This window comes from Zalophus californianus, chromosome 6, assembly GCF_009762305.2.
Source record: "Zalophus californianus isolate mZalCal1 chromosome 6, mZalCal1.pri.v2, whole genome shotgun sequence".
In the NCBI taxonomy this organism is placed as follows: domain Eukaryota; kingdom Metazoa; phylum Chordata; class Mammalia; order Carnivora; family Otariidae; genus Zalophus; species Zalophus californianus.
In genome coordinates this window covers 115,528,397-115,551,580 of record NC_045600.1, presented here as the reverse complement: position 1 = coordinate 115,551,580, position 23,184 = coordinate 115,528,397, and the positions used below count along the sequence as shown (strand labels likewise).

At 35.5% G+C, this 23,184-nt stretch overlaps 1 protein-coding gene across 4 annotated transcripts in view; it reads right to left on the bottom strand.

Moving 5' to 3' along the window:
* Nucleotides 1-23,184, bottom strand: part of SCAPER (S-phase cyclin A associated protein in the ER) — a 537,265-nt gene that overhangs the window by 378,126 nt on the left and 135,955 nt on the right. For all 4 annotated transcript variants that reach the window (XM_027570918.1, XM_027570921.1, XM_027570919.1 and 1 more), the window contains exons 12-16: nucleotides 19,774-19,849; nucleotides 19,435-19,552; nucleotides 19,049-19,160; nucleotides 16,229-16,369; nucleotides 851-1,006 (exon numbers count right to left, since the gene is read on the bottom strand). In XM_027570918.1, coding sequence (XP_027426719.1) covers nucleotides 851-1,006; nucleotides 16,229-16,369; nucleotides 19,049-19,160; nucleotides 19,435-19,552; nucleotides 19,774-19,849 — 603 coding nt within the window. The remainder of the gene's footprint in view (nucleotides 1-850; nucleotides 1,007-16,228; nucleotides 16,370-19,048; nucleotides 19,161-19,434; nucleotides 19,553-19,773; nucleotides 19,850-23,184) is intronic.

Sequence of the window (23,184 nt, the reverse complement as noted above, 5' to 3'; positions counted from 1 at the left end):
CACTGATTGTCATTGAGCTAATTTTCAACTGGAGTTGTAAGAAAATGATGGTGATGTATATGATTGTGGGGAGGGCTGGTCGTCTGCTGATGGTTGCCTCTGACTGTTGGAACAGTTTTGCATCTGTTCAACAAATTCATTTCAGTATTACCGATTGCCTGTGTATGGGTCTATTCTTTAAATTCTCCCTCAAACTTGTACATCTTACTGAATCTTTCGTCAATTAATTGAATTGAATAAAATCTTTGACATCAGTTTAAAAAAATGTCAAGTCCTTAAAGAGTCTTATGGGCAAGACTTTCTACTGAAGATCTAAAATAGTTTATAAATATCAGTACAATTTGTGTGTTAACCTTTCTTCCTAACCTGAAACGGTAGCTAAATTAGGGTTTACTACAGAGGACAAAAGCTGAACAGTTAAAGTGTCCAATGATACTGTCCAATAAAGGACAGGTGTTCCTTGTCAAAAGCATAAAAACTGCCCAAATCTGTAAGGCTCCATATACTGGTTCAAAAACAATCCTTTTTCAAGTGGAAAAGCAGCAGCATATTCTTACAAAACCCAATTAGCAAAAAATAAATAATCTGTCCAAAGCAACTTAGTCTTTCACCTGGTTGAGACTAGAGATTCAAACTCTATGACTGCTATGTGTTGAAAACACTGATTATCTTATCTGAAGGAGTACACATTGTCTTTTAGCAATCACACTTGATGTTTCCAGAGTGCTAGAGTAAATCATGCACCCTGGGGTCAGAGACTAGCTTTTAATCCTTTTTGGATCCTCAGCACATAGCTCAGAGCCTAGGATATGGCAAGTGCTCAATAACTGCTTGCCAAATAAAATTCTACCTGAACAGCTTCATCACGTGCTTGTTTTTCTTCCTGTCTTCGCTGACGTTCTTCCTGTAACTCATTAAGCCTCTGCTCATATTCCTTCAATTTTGATAAGACATCATGGCGCTTATTCTGGGCTTCAAGGGTATTTATGAAGGCAATTTCATTTACCTTCAATAAAAACAAAGAGAGTGAGTATCAAATCAAGTTAATTCTAACACACACAACAAAAATAAGAAACCTAACAGAGTCTCTGATAGTAATATATACTACAAATAAGGCATAAAACAAAATGGGTCTTTTCTTTTAAAATTTGCCTCAAAAATGGATAGTAATCCAGTGTATATAAGAAACCCACAGGCATAAGAATTGATTTATAATAAATATTTTAGTGGCAGATCTTAAGTCAAGGAACAAATTAAGATTATTACAAAAACATCTTATAAAGTTCTACTTAATTCATTACAATCTGCAATTATATAAATTACATTAAGATTTAAATAGGTACATAATATGTTATTCTAATGAATTTGGGAAAACTTAAAATAAGCAACAAATCATTTTTCTTCAACGTATACCAAATAAGTGACAACTAGGAACAAGGTAGTGAAATATCTATGACATCCTCAACTTTGTATATTGATACTTACCAGCCAAGTTTTGCTAGAAAGCATAGCTCTTATAAGTAAAGTTTAGCTAAAGACAAAGCTGGAAAAAGTCAGTTGGGATCAAATTTCTCATATTTGAAAGCCAGAGGGAAGGCATGCTACAGTGAAAATGGTAGACTAAAACAGGAAAGTAAACACAGGGACTGACTCTGACAGAAGTACAGACTCCAGGAATCCATGCTGGTGGAATAAAACCTATCACTAGATATGTTAAAAATCTCAGACAAGAGAGTTTGAATATAATTCTAACAAAGATTTCCCAATCACCTTGCCACATGGCCACTTTTTTAAGTAGGATAATAACATAACCATCCTTCAAACTATACTGAAAGTATAAGAAACACCTGTACTCAAGGAAAATGAATCATACTACATCAGGGCTCACATGTTAAGCATAATCAAGATGAAAGAAAAAGGAATGAGACTTAATGCTCTAGACAAAATAAATAAGTAAACTAAAGTTAGAAGAGTGTGCAAAAGTTGGGTAAAAATTTCAAACTGTAATGTTGGTCAAAGGGTGCAAAGTTTCAATTATGCAAGACGAATAAGTTTTAGAGATGTACAGCATGGTGATGACACTTAACAATACTTGAAATTTGCTAGGAAGATAGAGCTTCAATTTTCTCAGCACATATGCAAACACACAAATGGTAATTAAGCAGAGGTGAAAGATGTTAATTAGCTGGGCTGTGATCATTCCACAGTGTATACGTATATTAAAACATCATGCTGTAAACCTTAATATATGCAGTTTTGACATGTCAATGATATCTCAATAAAGCTATAAGTAAATAGATCAGAAGTTAACAGGAAAATAAAAAACCCAATCTGGAAGAAAACATAACCGAAGGAAAATGAGAAAACTCCCTCAGCAAACTTTGTAATACAAAAGTTAACAAAAACCTGAATTTAATAGTGCAAAAAAATGGTAACAGAACAAAACAATAAAAGATTAGAAAGCTAAGGAAAAAAAGTGAGGACAAAAGTAACACTATCACTGAATTAGAAAAAGCCTGGGGCAAATAAAGATGGCAAAAAAATCAAATCACTAATAGAGGCAAGTCTTATGATAAGTTAATGTAGAATTTAAAAATGAAAATTTACGTATAAGTAATAAGGTCTGAATATAATGAACAAGTCATTATGGCCAAATATAAGGATGAATAACATCTATAGTTAAGAAAGACAAGGGGCACCTGGGTGGTTCAGTCAGTTAAGCGTTGGACTCTTGGTTTGGAGCTCAGGTCATGATCTCAGGGTCCTGGGATTGAGACCTGCCTCCAGCTCCAGGTTCCACACTCAGCATGGAGCCTGCTTGTCTCTCTCCACACCGCACACCACCCCCCACTCTTCCCCCCACTCGTGTGCACTCTCTCATAAATGAATGAATGAATGAATGAATGAATAAATAAAATCTTGGAAAAAAAGACAAAATATTCTAACATATAATATGGAAAATTTTCTATGGAAAAAAAAAGCAAATTGAAAACTGAAAGAGCACATGTTATTTCATGAAAAAATGTTCAGAAGATCAATACCAAGAATATCCTTATTAAATCTTATTAAATTACAAAACACTAAGGAGGAAGAATAATTTTTTTAAAGATTTTTATTTATTTATTTGACAGAGAGAGACACAGTGAAAGAGGGAATACAAGCAGAGGGGGAGGGAGTGGGAGAAGGCTTCCTGGCGAGCAGGGAGCCCGATGAGGGGCTCAATCCCAGGACCCTGGGATCATGACCTGAGCCAAAGGCAGACGCTTAATGACTGAGCCACCCAGGCACCCCAGAAGAATAAATTTTTTAAGCTTCCAAGCAGTAAATGCAAATTACCTACAAGAAGTAGAGGAGGAAAAATCAGTGTGGCCTTTGGCTTCTCCCCAGAAGTAGTTAATACTAGAAGAAAATAAAGCCTACAAAAATTTGAAGGAAAAACATTATGAACCATGAACCTGATCTCTAGCAAAAATGTATTCAGACAGAAATGCCACAGCCTTAGATATGGAAGAACTCAAGGAATAGAGCATATATAAGTTCTTCCTGAAAATCACTTGTTAATAAAATCCAGTCAACCAGAGACAAGTCAAAACAAACAACTCATACATGGAGAATTAGTGAAGCTGTGAGTCCATTTATATACAGAAGGAAAACTATACTAAGGAATTTATACTTTCAGAGCAAAGTGTAAATGTTACCTATCTTAACAATGTAAAATTAATAAAACTATGAAAATTATTGGGAGATTAGGGACAATTAAAAGAAATGGTAGTGCTAGTTTCCTCAAAACTGTCATAAAATGAAAGAGTGTAGTAAATATAATCATTCCAAACTCTTAATTTTTCATAATTTTTATAACCTTAGAAGAAATGATGAAAAATAATGCCTTTTATGAGAAACATTTATTACAAATCAATAATTCCCTCAATTTTACTGCCATTTTATTTCCATCTCTTAAAATGGAAATAAAATCGAGTTTAATACTTCTTATTCATAAGTATCATTTATAGTATAATTCCATTTTTTTAAAGTTACCTATTCCATCAATCTGAACATTATTCTAGAGAGATGTCTGGGACAGTATTTACCATTAGGTATATGTATATGGTGGCTATTTCTGAGGGTGGAATTTTGAGTTGTTCTTGCTATATTGCCTCAATTCTTTAAAATGAAAACAAATTATTTTTATAATAATGATATGGTTACTATTCTTAATATAAAATAATATTAAAGAAAGCTAGGGAAATGCATTTATCCTAAGACTTGAAAATAAGGGAAAATCTCTGAAGGTTTTTGAGCTAAGAGGTAATACAATAATAGCCTACAGAAAGATTAATTTAAAGGCAGTAGGGAAAAAAGGCAAGCATACCAACCACAAATATTTAGGAGGGAGATTTAAAAAATAAAAAACCTGGTGGCAATTATCATAAAAAGAAAAACACGTGAGAGACTACAGAACTGTAGAATCTACAGCTGAATATATCATGGGAAATGGGGGAAGAAGTCAAAAAGACCAGCTTATCTTTTTGCTATATACACAAGAATTACTCAAAACAACAATAAAAATAGTGAATCAAAGTAAATGATCAGAACTTTCCCAAGTCTAAGTCAATGGGAAATTAGTGATACCATTATCTGAAATACCTATTTCAGAAAAAGCAGATGGTCTGGGAGATAGAAGCTGTGAGCTGATGAGTTCCACTGAATATAATCATCAAGCAAAAGGTGACTGAATCCAAACATCAGTTGTGGCCACAAAACAAGTCTCAACAAATGTCAAAAGACTGAAGTCATGCCATGCATCTTTTCCAACCACAACACTATGAAACTAGAAATCAAACACAAGAAAAAAATCTGGAAAGAACAGGAAAAACATGGAAGTTAAATAACTTGCTACTAAACAATGAATGGATCAACCAAGAAATCAAAGAGAAAATTAAAAAATACATGGAGATCAGTGGAAAACACAACAGTCCAAAATCTTTGTGGTGTAGCAAAAGCTCTTCTAAGAGGGAAGTTTATTAACAATACAAGCCTACCTAAGAAGCAAGAGAAAGCTCAAATAAACAACTTAAACTTACACCTAAAAGAGCTAGAAAAAGAACAAACAAAATAAAAAGTACAAGGAAAGAAACAATAAAGATTACAAGCAGAAATAAATTAAATAGAAACTAAGAAAACCATAGAACAGATCAGTGAAACCAGGAGCTGGTTGTTTGAAAACATCATCAAAATTGATAAACCTTGGGGCGCCTGGGTGGCTCAGTTGGTTAAGCGACTGCCTTCAGCTCAGGTCATGATCCTGGAGTCCTGGGATCGAGTCCCGCATCGGGCTCCCTGCTCAGCAGGGAGTCTGCTTCTCCCTCTGACCCTCTTCACTCTCGTGCTCTCTGTCTCTCATTCTCTCTCTCTCTCAAATAAATAAATAAAATCTTTAAAAAAAAACTGATAAACCTTTAGCCAGACACATCAAAAAAAAAAAAAAAAAAAGAATTCAAATGAAATCAGAAATGAAAGAGAAGGAACTGACACAAAAGAAATACAAAGGATTATAAGAATATATCATGAAAAATTATACGCAAACAAATTGGACAACATAGAAGAAATGGATAAATTCCTAGAAACCTATAATCTGCCAAAAATGAATCAAGAAGAAATAGAAAATTTGAACAGATTGATTATAAGCAATGAAATTTAAACATTTAAAGAAGAGTTAATAGCTATACTTCTCAAGCTATGGAGGAGGAGGAGGAGGAGGAGGAGGAGGAGGAGAGTAAGAAAAGCTTCCAAATCCATTCTGAGGCCAACATTATCCCGATACCAAAACTGTATAAAGACACTACAAAAAAAGAGAACTGCAAGACAGTATCTCGATGAACACACATGTAAAAACTCTCAACAAAATATCAGCAAATCCAACAATACATTAAAAAATCATTCACCACAATCAAGTGTGATTTATTCCTGGGATGTAAGGATGATTCAATATTCACAAATCAACTTGATACATCCATCAATAAGACAAAGGATGAAAATCATATGGTCATTTCAACAGATGAAAAAAAGCATTTGATAAAGTACAACGTCCACTTACGGTAAAAACTCTCAACATAGTAGGTTTATAGGGAATATACCTCAACATAATACAGGTATCTGTGAATAACCCACAGCTAAGATCATAATGGTGAAAAGCTGAGAGCTTTCCCCCTTAGATCAGGAACAAGACAAGGATGTCCACTCTCACCGCTTTCATTCTACATAGTCCTGGAAGTCCTAGCCACAGCAATCAGACAAGAAAAAGAAATTGGTAAGGAAAAAGTAAAACATCCCCTACTTGTGGATAATATAACACTATATATAGAAAAACCTAAAGGCTTCACAAAAAAAACTACTAGAACTGATAAATGAATTGTGTAAGGTCACAGGATACAAAATCAATACACAGAAATCCACTGTATTTCTATGCACTAATAATGAAGCAGCAGAAAGAGAAATTAAGAGAACAATCCCATTTATAACTGCACCACAAATAATAAAATACCTGGGAACAGACTTAGCCAAAAAGGTCAAAGAACTTGTGAAAACTAAAACACTGATAAAGAAATTGAAGATGACACAAACGGAAAGATACTCATGCTTATCAATTGGGAGAAGAAATATTGTTAAAATGCCCATTAATGCAATCCCTATCAAATTACCGACAGCATTTTTCACGGAATAGAACAAATAATCCTAAAATTTGTGTGGAACCATGTAAGACCACAAATAGCCAAAGCAACCTTGAAAAAGAACAACTGGAGGTATCACAAACCCAGATTTCAAGATATATTAAGCTGTAGAAATCAAAACAGTATGGTACTGACACAAAAACAGATGCACAGATCAATGGAACACAAGAGAGAGCCCACAAATAAACCCATGATTATACAATCAATTAATCTTTGACAAAGGAGGCAATAATATACATTGGAAAGTCTCTTCAACAAACAGTGCTAGGAAAACTGGACAGCTACATGTTAAAGAATGAAACTGGACCACTTTCTTACACCATATACAAAAATAAACTCAAAATGGATTAAAGACCTAAATGTGAGACCCGAAATCATAAAAATCCTAAAGGATAAAAAAGGCAGTATTTTCTCAAACATCAGCTGTAATAACATTTTTCTAGTTAATGTCTCCTGAGGCAAGGGAAACAAAAGCAAAAATAAACTACTGGGACTACATCAAATTTAAAAGCTTCTCAAAGCACCCTGAGACTAATAATACACTATATATTAACTATAATAAATTTAAATCAAAAAATTTTTTAAAAATAAAAAAGCTTCTCAAAACAATCTACATTTATTTTTTTTAACAATCTACACATTTAATGCAACCTCTATCATAACAGCACTAGCATTTTTCACAGAGCTAGAAAAAACAATCCTAAAATTTGTATGGAATCACAAAAGACCCCAAACAGCCAAAGCAATCTTGAAAAAGAAATGGAAAACTGGAGGCATCACAATTCCAGACTTCAAGCTATCTTACAAAGCTGCAGTATGATACTGGCACAAAAACAGACACACAGATCCATGGAACAGAATGGAAAATCCAGAAATGAACCCACAAATGTACAGTCAATTAATTTTGGACAAAGCAGGAAAGAATATCCAGTAGAAAAAAGAGACGCCTCTCCAACACATGGGGTTGGGAAAACTGGAGAGCAACATGCAAAAGAATGAAACTGATCACTCTCTTACACCATACACAAACATAAATTCAAAATGGATTAAAGACCTAAATGTGAGACCATAAAAATCTTAGTGGAGATTACAGGCAGTAACTTCTTTGACTTGGGCCACAGCAACTTCATACTAGATATGTCTCCCAAGGCAAGGGAAACAAAAGCAAAAATAAATGGGCGCCTGGGTGGCTCAGTTGGTTAAGTGACTGCCTTCGGCTCAGGTCATGATCCTGGAGTCCCGGCATCGAGTCCCACATCGGGCTCCCTGCTCAGCAGGGAGTCTGCTTCTCCCTCTGACCCTCTTCCCTCTTGTGCTCTCTCTCATTCTCTCTCTCTCAAATAAATAAATAAAATCTTAAAAAAAAAAGCAAAAATAAACTATTGGGCCTTCAACAAAATAAAAAGTTTCTGCACAGTGAAGGAAATAATCAACAAAACTAAAAGGCAACCTATGGAATGGGAGAAGATATTTGCAAACAACATATCTGATAAAGGGTTAGTATCCAAAATATATAAAGAAATCACAAAACACAACACCCAAAAATGAATAAGTCAATTTAAAAATGGGCAGAAGACATGAATAGACATTTTTCCAAAAAAGACATCCAGATGGCCAACAGACACATGAAAAGATGTTCAACATCACACATCAACAGAGAAAATGCAAATCAAAACTACAATGAGATATTACCTCACACCAGTCAGAATGGCTAAAATCAACAAGAAAACATCAGGTGTTGGCAAGGATGCAAAGAAGGAGGAACCCTCTTACACTGTTAGTGAGAATGCAAACTGGTGCAGTCACTGTGGAAGACAGTATGGAGGTTCCTCAAAATGTTAAAAACAGAACTACCCTACAATCGTGCAATTGTCTACTAGGTATTTACCCAACAGATATAAAAATACTAATTCAAAGGGATACTTGCACCCTGATGTTTACAGCAGCATTATCTACAATAGCCATATATGGAAACAGCCCAGGCATCCATAGACTGATGAATGGAAAAGGAGATGTAGCGTATATATGGACAATGGAATATTACTCAGCCATAAATAAGAATGAAATCTTGCCATATGCAATGACATGGACAGAACTAGAGAGTATTATGCTAGGTGAAATAAGTCAGAGAAAGATAAATACCATCTGATTTCACTCATATGTGTAATTTAAAAAAATGAGCAAAGGGGGAAAAAAAGAAGCAAACCAAGAAACAGATTATTATCTATAGAGAACAGACTGATGGTTCCCAGAGGGGAGGTGGGTGGGGGGAATGGGTTAAATAGGTGATGGGGATTAAGTAGTGCATGTGTTGTGATGGGCACCGGGTATTATATGGAAGTGCTGAATCACTATATCATATACCTAAAACTAATATTACACTGTATGTTAACTGGAATTTAATTAAAAATAAATAAATAAAAGCTTCCACAAAGCAAATGAAATAATAAAACTAAAAGTCAACCCACTGAGTGGGGAAGATATTTGCAAATAACATACCCAATAAAGGGTTAATACCCAATATATGTAAAGAACTTATACAACTCAACATCCCCAAAACAAATAAGCTAACTAAAAAGTGGGCAGAAGACATGACATACAGATGGCCAACAAACATATGGAAAGATGGTCAACAGCACTAATCTTCAGGGATTTGCAAATCAAAACCACAATTAGATATCACCTCACACCTGTCAGATGGCTAAAATCAAAAACACAAGAAGCAACAAGTGTTGGAGAGGATGTGGAGAAAAAGGAACCCTTGTGCACTGTTCATGGGAATGCAAACTGGTACAGCCACTGTAGATAACAGTATGGAGGTTCCTTAAAAAATAAAAAATAGAACTACCATGTAATCCAGTAATTCCAGTACTGGGTATTTACCCAAAGAATATGAAAACACTGATTCACCCTATGTTTACTGCAGCATTATTTACAATATCCAAATTATGGAAGCAACCCAAATGTCTACTGATAGATGAAAGGGTAAAGAATATGTGGTGTATATATACAATGGAATATCACTCAGCCATAAAAAGGAATGAAATCTCACCATGTGCAAGAGCATGGATGGATCCAGAGGGTATTATGCTAAGTGAAAGTAGTCAGAGAAAGACAAATACCATATGATTTCACTTATATGTGTAATTAAAAAAAAAAAAAGCAAATGAACAAAGGAAAAAAGAGAGGAACAAAAAAACAGACTCAGTAGAGAGAACAATCCAGTGGTTGCCAGAGGGCAGCAGGGTAGGAGGATGGGTGAAACAGGTGATGAGCACTGAGCAATGTATAGAACTGCTGAATCACTACATTGTACACCTGAAATTAATATAACACCATATGTTACTTAAACTGGAATTAAAATTCAAAAGAAATTTAAAAATAAAGATTAGTTGAGGGGATGGGGCTAAAGATGCAAATCTAGGAGTCACTAGAGAGATGATAGTTGAAGCAATGATAATGACTGTGATACTGGAGGAAAAGAACAAGTGAAGTGGGCGAAGTCAGTAAAACATAGGCAGCAAAAGGAAAAGGGAAGACAGGAAAGGATTAGTTAGAAAAGCAGAAGGAAAATCAAGACAGTGCAGCATACTCTAGAAAAAGGTACCGGGTATATGTTCACAACGAAAAAAAAAATCAGAATAGCCTTTTAAACTTGGTGATAACATTCTGAAAGGCAAATACACTATAGCACAGAGGAAATGGTATTATAAAAAATTCAAGAAAATATGGATGACGAGGTGGTGGAAATCGGCTCAGCCTGCTCTTTCCAAGGAACCTGCAGATTTACAGAAGGACACAGAACAGACAATGTGCACAAGTAGGCAATCTAGAGGAAGAAAGCAAAGGAGGAGGCATAAGAAATGAGGCAAATTCCAAGAGCAGGCAAGAGGACACAGAACAAGGGAAAAGGGCTACTGCCATAAAACAGGAAAAGGCTATCTTTTCCTCATGAAAAAATTAAAATCAACTGTAATTATGAGTAGATATTATAACTGAAAATGAATCAGTGACACCATTAAGAAACTGAAAATAAAAGCCAATTTTATACTATTAAATAATAGACCAAGATCTAAGATAAAATTAGGTTCTGAATAACTCAGGCTACAGTAACAGTCGCTATCAACTAAACAGACAGTGATTTATTTTCAACGATCTATGTACACAAAAAGAAGGAAGGAATTTGAAATGACTATTAATTTACTCCACAAATTCACAAAAAGTATATATGAGAAAAAAAATTATATCTTGATTAAATAACAGGACTGAAATGAATATATTTAGTACATGTCTCAAGGGAATTAAATTTCTAGTAGAACTTAAATATATTTTTTAAAGCCAGGAAAAAAATGACTGGATTATTAGTACTCTTCGATTAGTAATAATACAACAAAAATGAATTGAGGAAAAATTGAGAAGTAGAACATAAACAGGATGTGGTGTTCTACAATTCTTAACATTTTACAAAGTAGTTACAGTATTTACAGAGATGGCACTGACTGCTTCAAAACATGCATATGCTAATTTAATCCTTTTATCAAAATTCTTGAAATGTAGGTAAGGTTATTCCTAATTTAAAAATTAACAAATAGGGTAAAAGGTAAAATAACGCGTAAGGCTGTTCAGTTACTAATTGGTAGAGTCAGGACCTGGATCCAAGTTTATCCAACTCCAGCAACTTCAGTCTTCAGCATGACAAAAAATTACTTTTGAAGAAGAAACAATTCTTTGATGAATGCTGAACCAAAGTTCCTGATCCTAAGAATCACCTGGAGGACCTATAAAACATAAAGTTCCCCAGGCCCCACTCCAGGTTACTGAAAGACCCTGCAAAGAAAAGCCTCAGAAATCAGATGACTGTTATGATCAGGCAATCTTGGAAAATAGTGGCATGTGACAAAACCAAAGGCAGGAAGAGATTCTGTCTCATAAATTATTATGTCTGGGTATGAAAGTATGTGACAATATTTCATGCAAACTTTTAGATATTTATGCAATTACCCTAAGAGCAATTCAATCATAACATTCTTTTTAAAGATTTTATTTACTTGAGAGAGCGAAAATGCGAGAGAGAGCATGAGAGAGACAGCGAGCATGTGAGGGGAGGGCAAAGAGAGAGGGGCAAGCAGACTCTCCACTAAGCAGGGAGGCCGATGAGGGATTTGATCCCAGGACTCTGGGATCATGATCTGAGCCAAAGGCAGACACTTAACTGACTGAGCCACCCAGGTGCCCCCGTCATAACATTTTTAAATGAATGAGAGAACAAGAAGAAAACTAGATTGTCTGTTTTCTTTACAGACATAATACATTTCTTTTTTTTTTTTTTTAAGATTTTATTTATTTACTTGAGAGAGAGAAAACATGAGCGGGGGGAGGAGCAGAGGGAGTGGGAGAAGTTAGGCTCCCCGCTGAGCAGAGCCCTGGGATCATGACCTGAGACAAAGGCAGACACTTAACTGAATGAGCCACCCAGGTGCCCTGACGTAATACATTCCAAAATGGAATTTCACAGATTTTTTAAGAAAAGCAATAAAAATTAAGAGAATGGATAGGGTAGCAATTGGTAGCATGGTTTTAAAGCAGTGTTTCCTATTTCCAAGAATTTTAGTACAGACTCTTGATTCAGTTTACCTTGATTATTAAGAATTTTAAAATTACAAATGACAGCTCATATCCTCAGGTAAAGACACCCAGCAGTTGACCATTCACCTTGATGGAGAGTATTTAAACCGTAGTTTGGGTTAATACGTTTATGGGAGCCATTATGGCTTAATAAAATTATAATGAAAGTAAACATATTAAGCAATTTGACAAATCAAAATTCATTTAACTCATATGAAAAAAGGCCAAAAAATGAGAATAACTAAACTAAAACCACAGTAGTAAAAGCAGAGGCTTTGGAACCACAAAGACCTGGATTTTAATTCTGACTATGTGACCATCAACAATCTGCCTCCAGACTGCTCCTCTAGAAGATAAAGATAATAATAATACATACTTCAAAACTTCTACTCCCAGCCATGATGGAGTGACAGGGTTCAGATATACCCTCCCATCTTAAACAACTAAAAAATTAGACAAATATATAAAACATGATATTCACTTAATGTAACATAGCAAATATCAAGAGAACAAAAAACAAAAACCACATTATTTTACAACAGATGCAGAGAAGCAATTTGACAAAATCCAACATCCCTTTGTGATAAAAACACACAACAAAATAGCAATAAAAAGGAACTTCCTCAATCTGATGAAAGGTATCTATAAAAACCCATACCTAACATCATACTTTATGATGAAAGACTAAATACCTCCCCTAAAGACTGGGAACAAGACAAAGATGTCATGTCCACATTTACCACTTCTATTCAACACTGTATTTCAGGTTCTAACTAAAGCAAAAAGCAAGAAAACAAATCAAAAACATCCAGGTTGGAAAAGAAATAAACCTACATCTATTTGCAGATAACATGATTTGTACATAGAAAATCCTAAAGAAGCTATTAGAACTAAAGAGCCAGTTGCAAGAGCAAGATTGCAAGAGACAAGACTAATATATAAAATTCAACTGTATTCTGTGCCCTAGGAATAAAGAGTCTGAAAATGAAATTAAGAAAACAATTCCAATTTACAATCATGTCTACAAGAATACATACTTAGGAATAAATTTAAATAAGGTGACTTTCACACTGAAAACATCAAAGTACTAAATAGATATATACATCAATGGGACAGGATATCATAAAGGTAATCAAGATAAAGTGGTATTGGCATAAATATAGGCATAGAGACAAATGAAACAGAATAGACAGAAACAGGCCCATGCATAGATATGGCAAATAGCTTTTCAACAAGGGTACTAAGGCAATTCAATAAAAAAAGGATAATCTTTTCAACAATTGGTACTTGAACATTGGATATCCCTATGAAAAAAATGGAACCTCAACCCTACCTTGCACCATATACAAAATTTAACTCAACAGGGAACGCAGACCTCATTGTAAAATTTAAAACTCCTACAAAAAAATTAAGAGAAATCTTAGTGATCTTAAATTTAGGTAAAGATTTTTTAAATAGGAAACAAAAAAAAGCACAAAACAATGAAACATGTAACACTACATCAAAAACTAATGATGTACTGTATGGTGACTAACATAATAAAATTAAATTTAAAAAAAGAAGTAAAAAAGTTAATATATTGGACTTCAGCAATTTTTAAAACTTCAAAACACACTTTAAAGAAAAGGAAAAGGCAGGATGCCTGGGTGGTCCAGTCAGTTAAGCGTCTGCCTTCAGCTCAGGTCACGATCCCAGGGTCCTGGGATGGAGTCCTCCATCGGGCTCCTTGCTCAGTGTGCTTCTCCCCTGCCTCTGCCTTTGCCTGCGACTCCCCCTGCTCATGCTCTCTCTCTCTGACAAATAAATCTTTAAAAAAAAAGAAAGAAAAAGAAAAGGCAATCCAAGGACTGCAAGAAAGTATTTGCAAAACACAGATCTTAATATCTAACGTACAGGAAGTCCTCTAAGAAATCTTTTCATTTGTGACAAAGTGGATGAAACTGGAGGGCAATATGCTAAATTAAATAAGCCAGACAAAGAAAGACAAATGCTGCATGGTATCACTTATATTTGGAATCTAAAAAAAAAAAGTTGAACTCATAAAAACAAAGAGTAGAAAAGTGGCTGTCAGGGGCTGAGGGTGGAAAAAGAAATACGGAGAGGTTGGTAAAAGTGTATAAACTTACAGTTGTAAGATGAATAAGTTCTGAGGATCTAATGTACAACATGGTGACTACAGTTGATAACACTGTATTGTATAGCTGAAATATGCTAAGAGAATAGATATGCACAGATAAATATGTGAGGTGATGGATGTGGTATTTAACTTGATAAGGGGAATCCTTTCACAATGTATATCAAATCACTATGCTGTAGACTTTATATACCTTACTATTTGTCCATCACACCTCAGTAAAACTAAAAAAAAACCTTAACAATAAAACAATCTAACTTTAATGAACAAGATGTTTGAACACACCTTTCACCAAAGAGATAAAGATATGAAATAAGCACGTTAAAAGATGTTCAAAAATGAAAATAACATTAAAAAAAAGAAAATTAAAACCAAATGAGATACCATAGACACATACTAAAATGGAGTGGCTAAAATTACAATGTGTAACCATATCTAATGTTGGTAAGAATGTGGTTAATTAGAACTCTCATCCACTGCTGGTAAGAATGTCTAATACCAAAGTACCACAAGCTTTTCAAAAGTTCTCATTATACCACTTTGTTTTTTCGAGAGACCTACATTAGTACTTGTTTTCGCTAACCAAAAGAAATCCAAAGAGGATGTCTGCTTTATGAAAAAAAGCAAAAAGCAAAAATCGTGTTCAGTGTTTGTTTTATGGTGAGACATTACGGAGTCAGCACACCCCAGACAGCACGTGCGGTGCTGCCCAGCTCCTTCCCCAGGAACTACACTCAGTATCTTAGTGTGAGGCCACCATAGTTTTCAACTGTGTTTGTGAACATCTATGCTTTATCTCAATTTATTTTGTGCATCCAATAGCAAGATGTGTCCTAATGTATCAGAAAAGCCTAAAAGAGATTATTTTGGGGGTCTGGAAATGCTCAAAAAATTTCCCATATACATTAATGGTAATTGCATCTTTATGCCATTCCAAATTACAAAAGGTTTCAGATAGTGGAGGAAACCTATATAATAACCACTTTGGAAAACTGTTTCTTTAAAAGTTAAATATGAAGCTATTATGAGGCTCTGCTATTTCATTCTTAGGTATTTACCCAAGATAATGAAAGCACACATCTGCACAAAGAATTATACATGACAGTTCATGGCAGCTAGATCTATAATAGCCAAAAAAACAAGAAAGTAAACAAATACCTATCAACAAGTGACTGGATTAACAAATTATGGTATTTCTATGCAATGGTATACTTCTCAGCAATGAAAAGGAATTGATACACACAACAGTATGGATGACATTCAAAATAACTATGTTGAGTGAAAGATGCCAGAGGAAAAGTATACTGTATGATTCCATTCATATAAAATTCTAGAAAATGCTAACATCCATAGTGACAAAAAGCAGATCAGCAATTGCACAGTAACAGAATTGGAGGAAGGAATGAATACAAAGAAGCATGAGCAAACTTCTGAGGGCGATGGAACTGTTTATTATCTTCATTGTGCTGAGGTTTCAGGAATATTTACAAGTCAAAACTCATCAAACTGATGCTTTACATATGTGCTATTTATTGTCTGTCAATTACACCTCAAAAAAGCTGTAAAAAATTAATATACATCTCATAGGATTATTGTAAGTATATGATATTGAACCTAATAAGTTTTAAGTGAGCCTGTTATTCTGGCACAAAATAGTCACTTCATATATCAGCTTCTTACTTTAACAACTGAAAAAAGTACTTGGGTAACTAACTCAATGTTCAAAGCACCTAAGATATACCTTAGCTTCTTCCTCTTGTGCTTTTTTTACAATTGCTTGTAATTGCACCTCTCGTTTAAATTCAGCATGAAGTAATTTCTCTTCCATCATCCTGCGTCGTTGATCTAATAATTCTTCCTTCCACTTCCGGACATCTTTCTCCTATACAGAGTGAGATATTCACATATAGTAATTTAAGAGATACACAGGTTAGGAATTACAAAGTCTAGAACCTAGAAAGACCTAAAGGAGCATGAATTATGATTTAGAACACAGACTAGGAATCCAGACTGCTTGAGTTCATAATCTACCTTGGTCACTTGCTAGCAAAAATCAAAAGCTGGCTCAACATGAATGGGAATAAAACTAACATTTCAGTTGAAGTTTAGCTACATAATTATGTGTTTAACCACCTAAAAAAGTATGATGTGGACACAGCACTGGATCAGGAGCTAGAGGACAGATCTTTAAAGCCCTTTTGTCAGCCAATTATCAGTCATGTGATACTGGAAACAATACTTCGCCTCTCCTAGATTCAGTTTTCACACATGTAAAATGGGATTCAGTATCTGTTCAACTCTGTGAGCTACAAAGAATTCTGGTGATGAGACCACATATATAAAACAGTGCTGAAACAATAACCTATTTTACAAATGGAAGGTGGATTTATCATTAAAATCAATCAAAGAGATACATTAATGGAAAAATTAAACCACTAACATCTTGTACAATTTCAAGAATTTATTATTCTGTTTGCATGAATACTTGGAGATTATATTATATAAGAAAACAAACTGTATAATTTTATTTGTCTTGAAGACACAATAAGGGGCGCCCAGGTGGCTCAGGTGGTTAAGTGTCTGCCTTTGACTCAGGTCATGATCCCAGGGCCCTGAGATTGAGCCCCACATCAGGCTCCCTGCTCAGCAGGGAGTCTACTTCTCTCTCTCCTTCTGTCCCTCCCTGCCCCCATGCTCGCCCACCCCCCCAAATAAAATATTTTTTAAAAAAAAGACAGTAAGAGGGGAAGGTGTAGTTGTGTTACAGCATTTCTCTAAAGCTGGAAATTAAATAATATATTAACTCTTAAAGAACCCCACAACATGGAGTCTGTTCATTTTGATTTATTCATTCTAAATGATTAAAATAAAAATAATTACAAATTCTTGAGATTCAGGTAAAGAGAAAAGTCACAGATTTCCTTCTTTTTCCAGTCAACTTTTATACTGTACTAAATAGAATCTTATACTACACCTCATTTTTAAAAATATTCGGATTATTTGCTCTAATTATCTCTCCCAAATTTAAAATACACATTATAAATAATGCAAATAATACTTTTTTAAAGATTTTATTATTAAGTAGTCTCTATACCCAACATGGGGCTCGAACTCACAACCCCGAGATCAAGAGTCTCTCACATGCTCCACCGACTGAGCCAGCCAGGCGCCGCAATGCAAATATTTTTCACCTCTGCATATTAGTACTCCTTTCTAATACTAGAAGATAACAAAGGAGTTCACCTATACTATAACAGTCACATATCTTTTGTCATGTTGTAATAAGTACTTGCAGTATGCAGATTCCAAGATGGCTCCCAGCAATCCCAGTCACTTGGTATTCAGATCCTTCTGTAATTCCCTCCCCACACTGTATCAGGATTGTGACCAATAGCATACAGCAAAAGTGATGGCATATCACTTCCAGGATCAGGTTATAAAAGGCAGTGCAGCTTCAGTTTTGGCAGCTCATTTGTTCTTTCCTTCTCTCCATCTCCATCTCCATCCCCTCCTCCTTTCCTCCCTTTCTCCTAGACTATTTTCTGTGGGGAAGCCAGTGGCCATGTTACGAGGACATTTGGGCTGTGGAAAGGTACACGTGGCAAATAACTGAAGTCTATGGCCAACTGGTAAAGAGGACCTGAAGTCTGCCTACAACCACATGAGTGAGTCCAAAAGTGGATCCTACAGTTCCAAATGACTGATCCCAGCCAACAGTATGACTGCAAACTCAGACTCCAAATAAAAATCATTAGGCAAGGCACTCCTGGTTTCCTTGCCCACAGATATTGTGAGCTAATAAACATCTGTTGTTTTAAGTAGGTAAGTTTTGAGGTCATTTGTTATACAGCACACATAACTAATACAGTACTCACCTATATCTGCCATGTTGAAGTAATAATAAGAATGACCATACAATGAGCAACAGCCATCCTAACACTATGCACTGCTACACATACTGGCCACATTTAATCATTGTATCAAGTTAATAATTATAATTGTGATTTTACAAATAAAGAAACTGAAATGCAATATTGTCAAGTAACTTGCCCAGGCCATATTTTATCATGTGGTAAAACTGGGATTTGACCCCTGCCTGGCCATCTCCAGACCCCATGTTCTTCCCACTATAGCAACCTGATCAGAAGTTACACTACTTTAAGAATCTCTTCTATAAATTCAATTAGTGCCCCACTTATTCAAACCTGATTATCTTAGGCTCAAAACTATCCTACCAATTCATCCTACACTGTCCACAAGACTCCCCAAAGAAACGCCCCCATGAGAATGGCAAAAGACAAAGTGCAGCTTCAATAATCCATGCCAACTCTGCAAACATCAACTTACTAGCTAATTGAGAAATGTCCATTTTTTTCTTTTTTGCAGGTAACCTTCTGTAATTGTATAGATAGAAATGCTTTTGTTTCCTAGAAAATTTAATTATTTTTATAGTTCTGCTAGCTTCTCTTAGACCAAAAAAAGAAAAAGAAAAAAACAGTCAAGTTAAAAATCAGCCCATCAATTTAAGGCTATCACAATTTTCTAAATATTAAAAACTCACCCTTTCTAATAATTTCTGAAGCTTTAATGTTTTCTCTTCACGTAACTTTTCCCTTAGCTGCTGTGCTTTCATTTGTTTTTCTTCATGTTTCTTCTTAGATTCTGCAATTGTTCTATTAACACAAACAAGTGGAGAGAAGACACAAATGTTTACATGATAAAGCCAAAAATATTTTCTTTAGTCTTCAACATTCCTAAAATAAATATAAAAAGTATACAAAACTAATTCTGGCCTAACATTTCAGGAAAACATTGTCACTTTTCAATGAATCTGTAACTATCTTGAGTAATGTGCCTTAAAATGTTGTTTAGCAACTCTATTTAGTAGTCAAGAGTAGCTAGTTTCCCTCCTGTGAAACATTTCACATTAATTTTCAAAGGCCAGACCTTTTACGAGATGGTGAGGAAAGTTTTTCATGCATGTGAATTCCATGGCCTGGAGGTCTAGCAGGTTCCTCCTCTACAATATCCCCCCATGATGTATTTTGGCGCCAAGTTTCACGAGCTGCCCAGAAAAAAGAAAACCACTGTAACTCTTTAACCACATAGTTCTATAAAACCAACATTTGAGAACAAACTTTTAAAAGGCATCAGCATTTCCACTCGAAATTATTTATTTTATACATAAACTCCATTTAGTAAGATAATCTACTTTAAATCCTTCTAGCTACACACACACACACACACACACACACACACACACACACACACACACACACAAAATACCTTCATAATCTGCAAGGACATCATTCCAGTCCATAGACATACCACAGAAAGATACACTCCCACTGCCCATGCTGGCCTAAAATGTAATAAGGAAAAGTGAAAAACAAATATTTGAACACAGTTATAACCTTAAAAAATGAACCGCAGATGTAATTTTCCATTACTAATACATTTAACAAACAGCTCAAAACCAGAAAAAAGCTATATGCCTTTTATAGTTACAATAATCACCAAAATATTATAGTCTATACATTTTAAGAGGAAGATAACCCTACTTTTCATTAACAGCAGAGACAAATCAAGTAAATTTAAAAGAAACATATTGGCCTCATACTATTACCACATAACTCTTGCTATATTCATAGTACACATGAGAAGAGCTCCAGATTATTCTCTGGGTATTAAAATTTAATAGAAAAATATTTGAAACATTTATAGTTACTTCCACTCTGCAAGAAGTCCCTCTTAGCAACATACATATCCTGAGTGCTTAGTGACAGCAAGGCATGTATCATTTACTTTTTATTAGTTGAACAGAAAAAAGTAAAATACCTTAGATTCTATTTCAATCTCTGCAATTAAAATCAAGTAATGCTCTTACTTTTTCAAAGATTCAATTTATCGATTTGTAAAATGAGAACATCAACTTTCAACTTGTCAACTGAATTATATATAAAAAAACTTTATTAAGGTAAAGTACTAAAGAAAGATTTCCTATTGTTTTTGCATCAACTCTTAAGTCTTTCTGGCCCTATGAATTTTATTTCTAAATGTAGTTTTTTGAACAATTATGTTAAAAATTCTAAAAGGTCACAGAAGAACCCAAGGTAGCGGTGAAGTAGGAGGACCCTAGGCTCATCTCATCCCAGGAACACAACTAGGTAACTATCAAATCATCCCCCAGAAATCAGCCTATAGACTTGACAGGACAAACTCTACAACTAAAGGGAGAGAAGAGGTCACACTGAAGAAAGTAGGAAGTACAGAGACATGGTTTAGGGAAGAAATGGATCAGATCGCAGGTACTGCAGAGGGGAGGGAGCCCTGGTCACAGGGAAGGGTGAGAGAGAGCGACAAGCACACAGGGGGATACAAAAGGAGAACGTTTCCCCAAAGCCTTTGGTTTGGAAAATGAGAGGGGCTGAATTCTGTGAGTTCTAGCAACCAGCAGGGCTTAAAGATTTGGAGTTTTAAAAGTCAGGAGCTTGGCTGGGATAGAGCCCAGAGCGCACAGCCCTGCTCCTGGAGAAAAGGTAGGCAAAAAACCAGGGGTAGACAGTGTGGAAATAGTAATCTGAAGAACACCTGGGGCACACAGTAGGGAGATTATTCGCTATTCAAAGAGCATGTCGCTGAGATGCAGCGCAGTGTTCACAGAGATGCCTCTCTGGGAACAAAAGAGCTAAATGGAGCCATTTCTCTTCCCCATCCCTCAGCATAAACACAGAGCCATCTGAGAGAAGCAGCTTAGCACCAACACTGGCTGCCTAATTTGCTTACATCAAGCCCCATACCCCTGCACTCTGGCCGAACTGTATTTGTCAGTCAAGCTTGCCTTAGTCCCAGCATGGAGGGCCCCTCCCCGCAGAAGATCAGCATAAACCCCTGCCCATATCACATCTCCTGACCAGAGAGTTCTGCAAGGCTCAGTTCTGGTAGAGTTGGTGTCAGGTATCAATTCACAAGCACACCAGAGCACATCTGGTTAAAACTCAACACATTCAGGCCAGGGATCAAACACTGCCCCCAGCAGGCAAGGAGAGCCTCTGCAGACAACTGGCCTGAAGGACAGAGCAGCCAAAACACAACAGCACAGCACACACAGCACATACCAGAGACACTCCATGAAGTTCCAGACCCAAGGCACTACATGACCTCTTCTTCAGAAGGCCATTACTTTCAGGAGAAGGAGACAACTGGCTTTTTTTAACATAGGAAAGAGGGCAGAGACTTAGAAAAATTGCCAAGATGGAGAAATTTATCCCAAATGAAAGAACAAGATAAGGCCATGGCCAGAGATCTAAGCAAAACAGATAAAAGTAACATGCCTGATGGAGAATTTAAAGCAATAATAAGGATACTCACTGGACTTAAGAAAAGAACAGAAGACATCAGTGAGACCCTTACAACAGAGATAAACAAGTTTAAAAAAAGAATCAATCAGAGATGAAGAATGAAATAAGTGAGATGGGAAACAGACTTGATGCAATGAACAGCGGGCAGAAGGAATGAATTAGTGACCTCAAAGATAAAATAATGGGCAATAATGAAGCCAAACAAAAGAGAAAGAAGAATTATGCAACACAAGAATAGATTTAGGAACTCAGTGACTCCATCAAACGGAAAAACATCTGTTATTATAGGAGTCCCAGAAGAAGAAGAAGAGAGAAAAAGGGGCAGAAAATTTATTTCAAGAAATAATAGCAGAAAACTTCCCTAATCTAGGAAGGAAACAGACATCCAAATCCAGGAGGCACAGAGAACTCCAATCAAAATCAACAAAAGCAGGCCAACACCAAGACATACTGTAATTAAATTTGAAAAATACAGTGATAAAGAAAAAAATCTCAAAAGCAGCGGGACAAAAGAAGTCCTTAACTTACAAGGGAAAACCATAAGGCTAGCTAGAGATTTCTCAACAGAAACCTAGCAAGCCAGAAGGCAGTGGCATGCTATAGTCAACGTGCTAAATGGAAAAAATCTATAGCCAAGAATACTCTATCCAACAAGGCTATAATTTAGAAGAAGAGACAAAGAGTTTCTCAAACAAATGAAAACTAAATGAGTTCATGACCTCTAAACCAGCCCTGCAAGAATTATTAAAGGGGACTCTTCCAGTGCAAAGAAGAGACCAAAAGTGACAAAGACAAGAAAGGATCAGAGAAAATGTCCAGAAACAACAACAAAACAAGTAATAAAATGGCAATAAATATGTATCTATCAATAATTACTTTGAATGTAAATGGACCAAACACTCCAATCAAAAGAAATAGAGTGTCAGAATGGATTAAAAAAAACACAAGAGCCTTCTATATGCTGCCTACAAGAGACTCATTTTAGACCTAAAGACACTTGCAGGTTCAAAGTGAGGTGGTGGAAAAACATTATCACACAATACTTATATAAGACAAACTAGACGTTTTTTCTTGTATTATTTTTATCTTTTGGTATCAGTGTAGTACCGGCCTCATGGAATGATTCTGAATGTGTTCCCTCTATTCCATTATTTATAAGATTTTGACAAAGATCATCATTAAATTTTTTTTTTAATGTTTGGTAGAATTCACCAATGAAACCATGTGGTCCTGGGCTTTTCTCTGCTCAAGGATTTCGGATTCCCAATTCAACTTTCATTCTTGTCATTGGTCTAAGAAGATTTCTTACTTTCTGGATTCAAGATTCATGATTCAA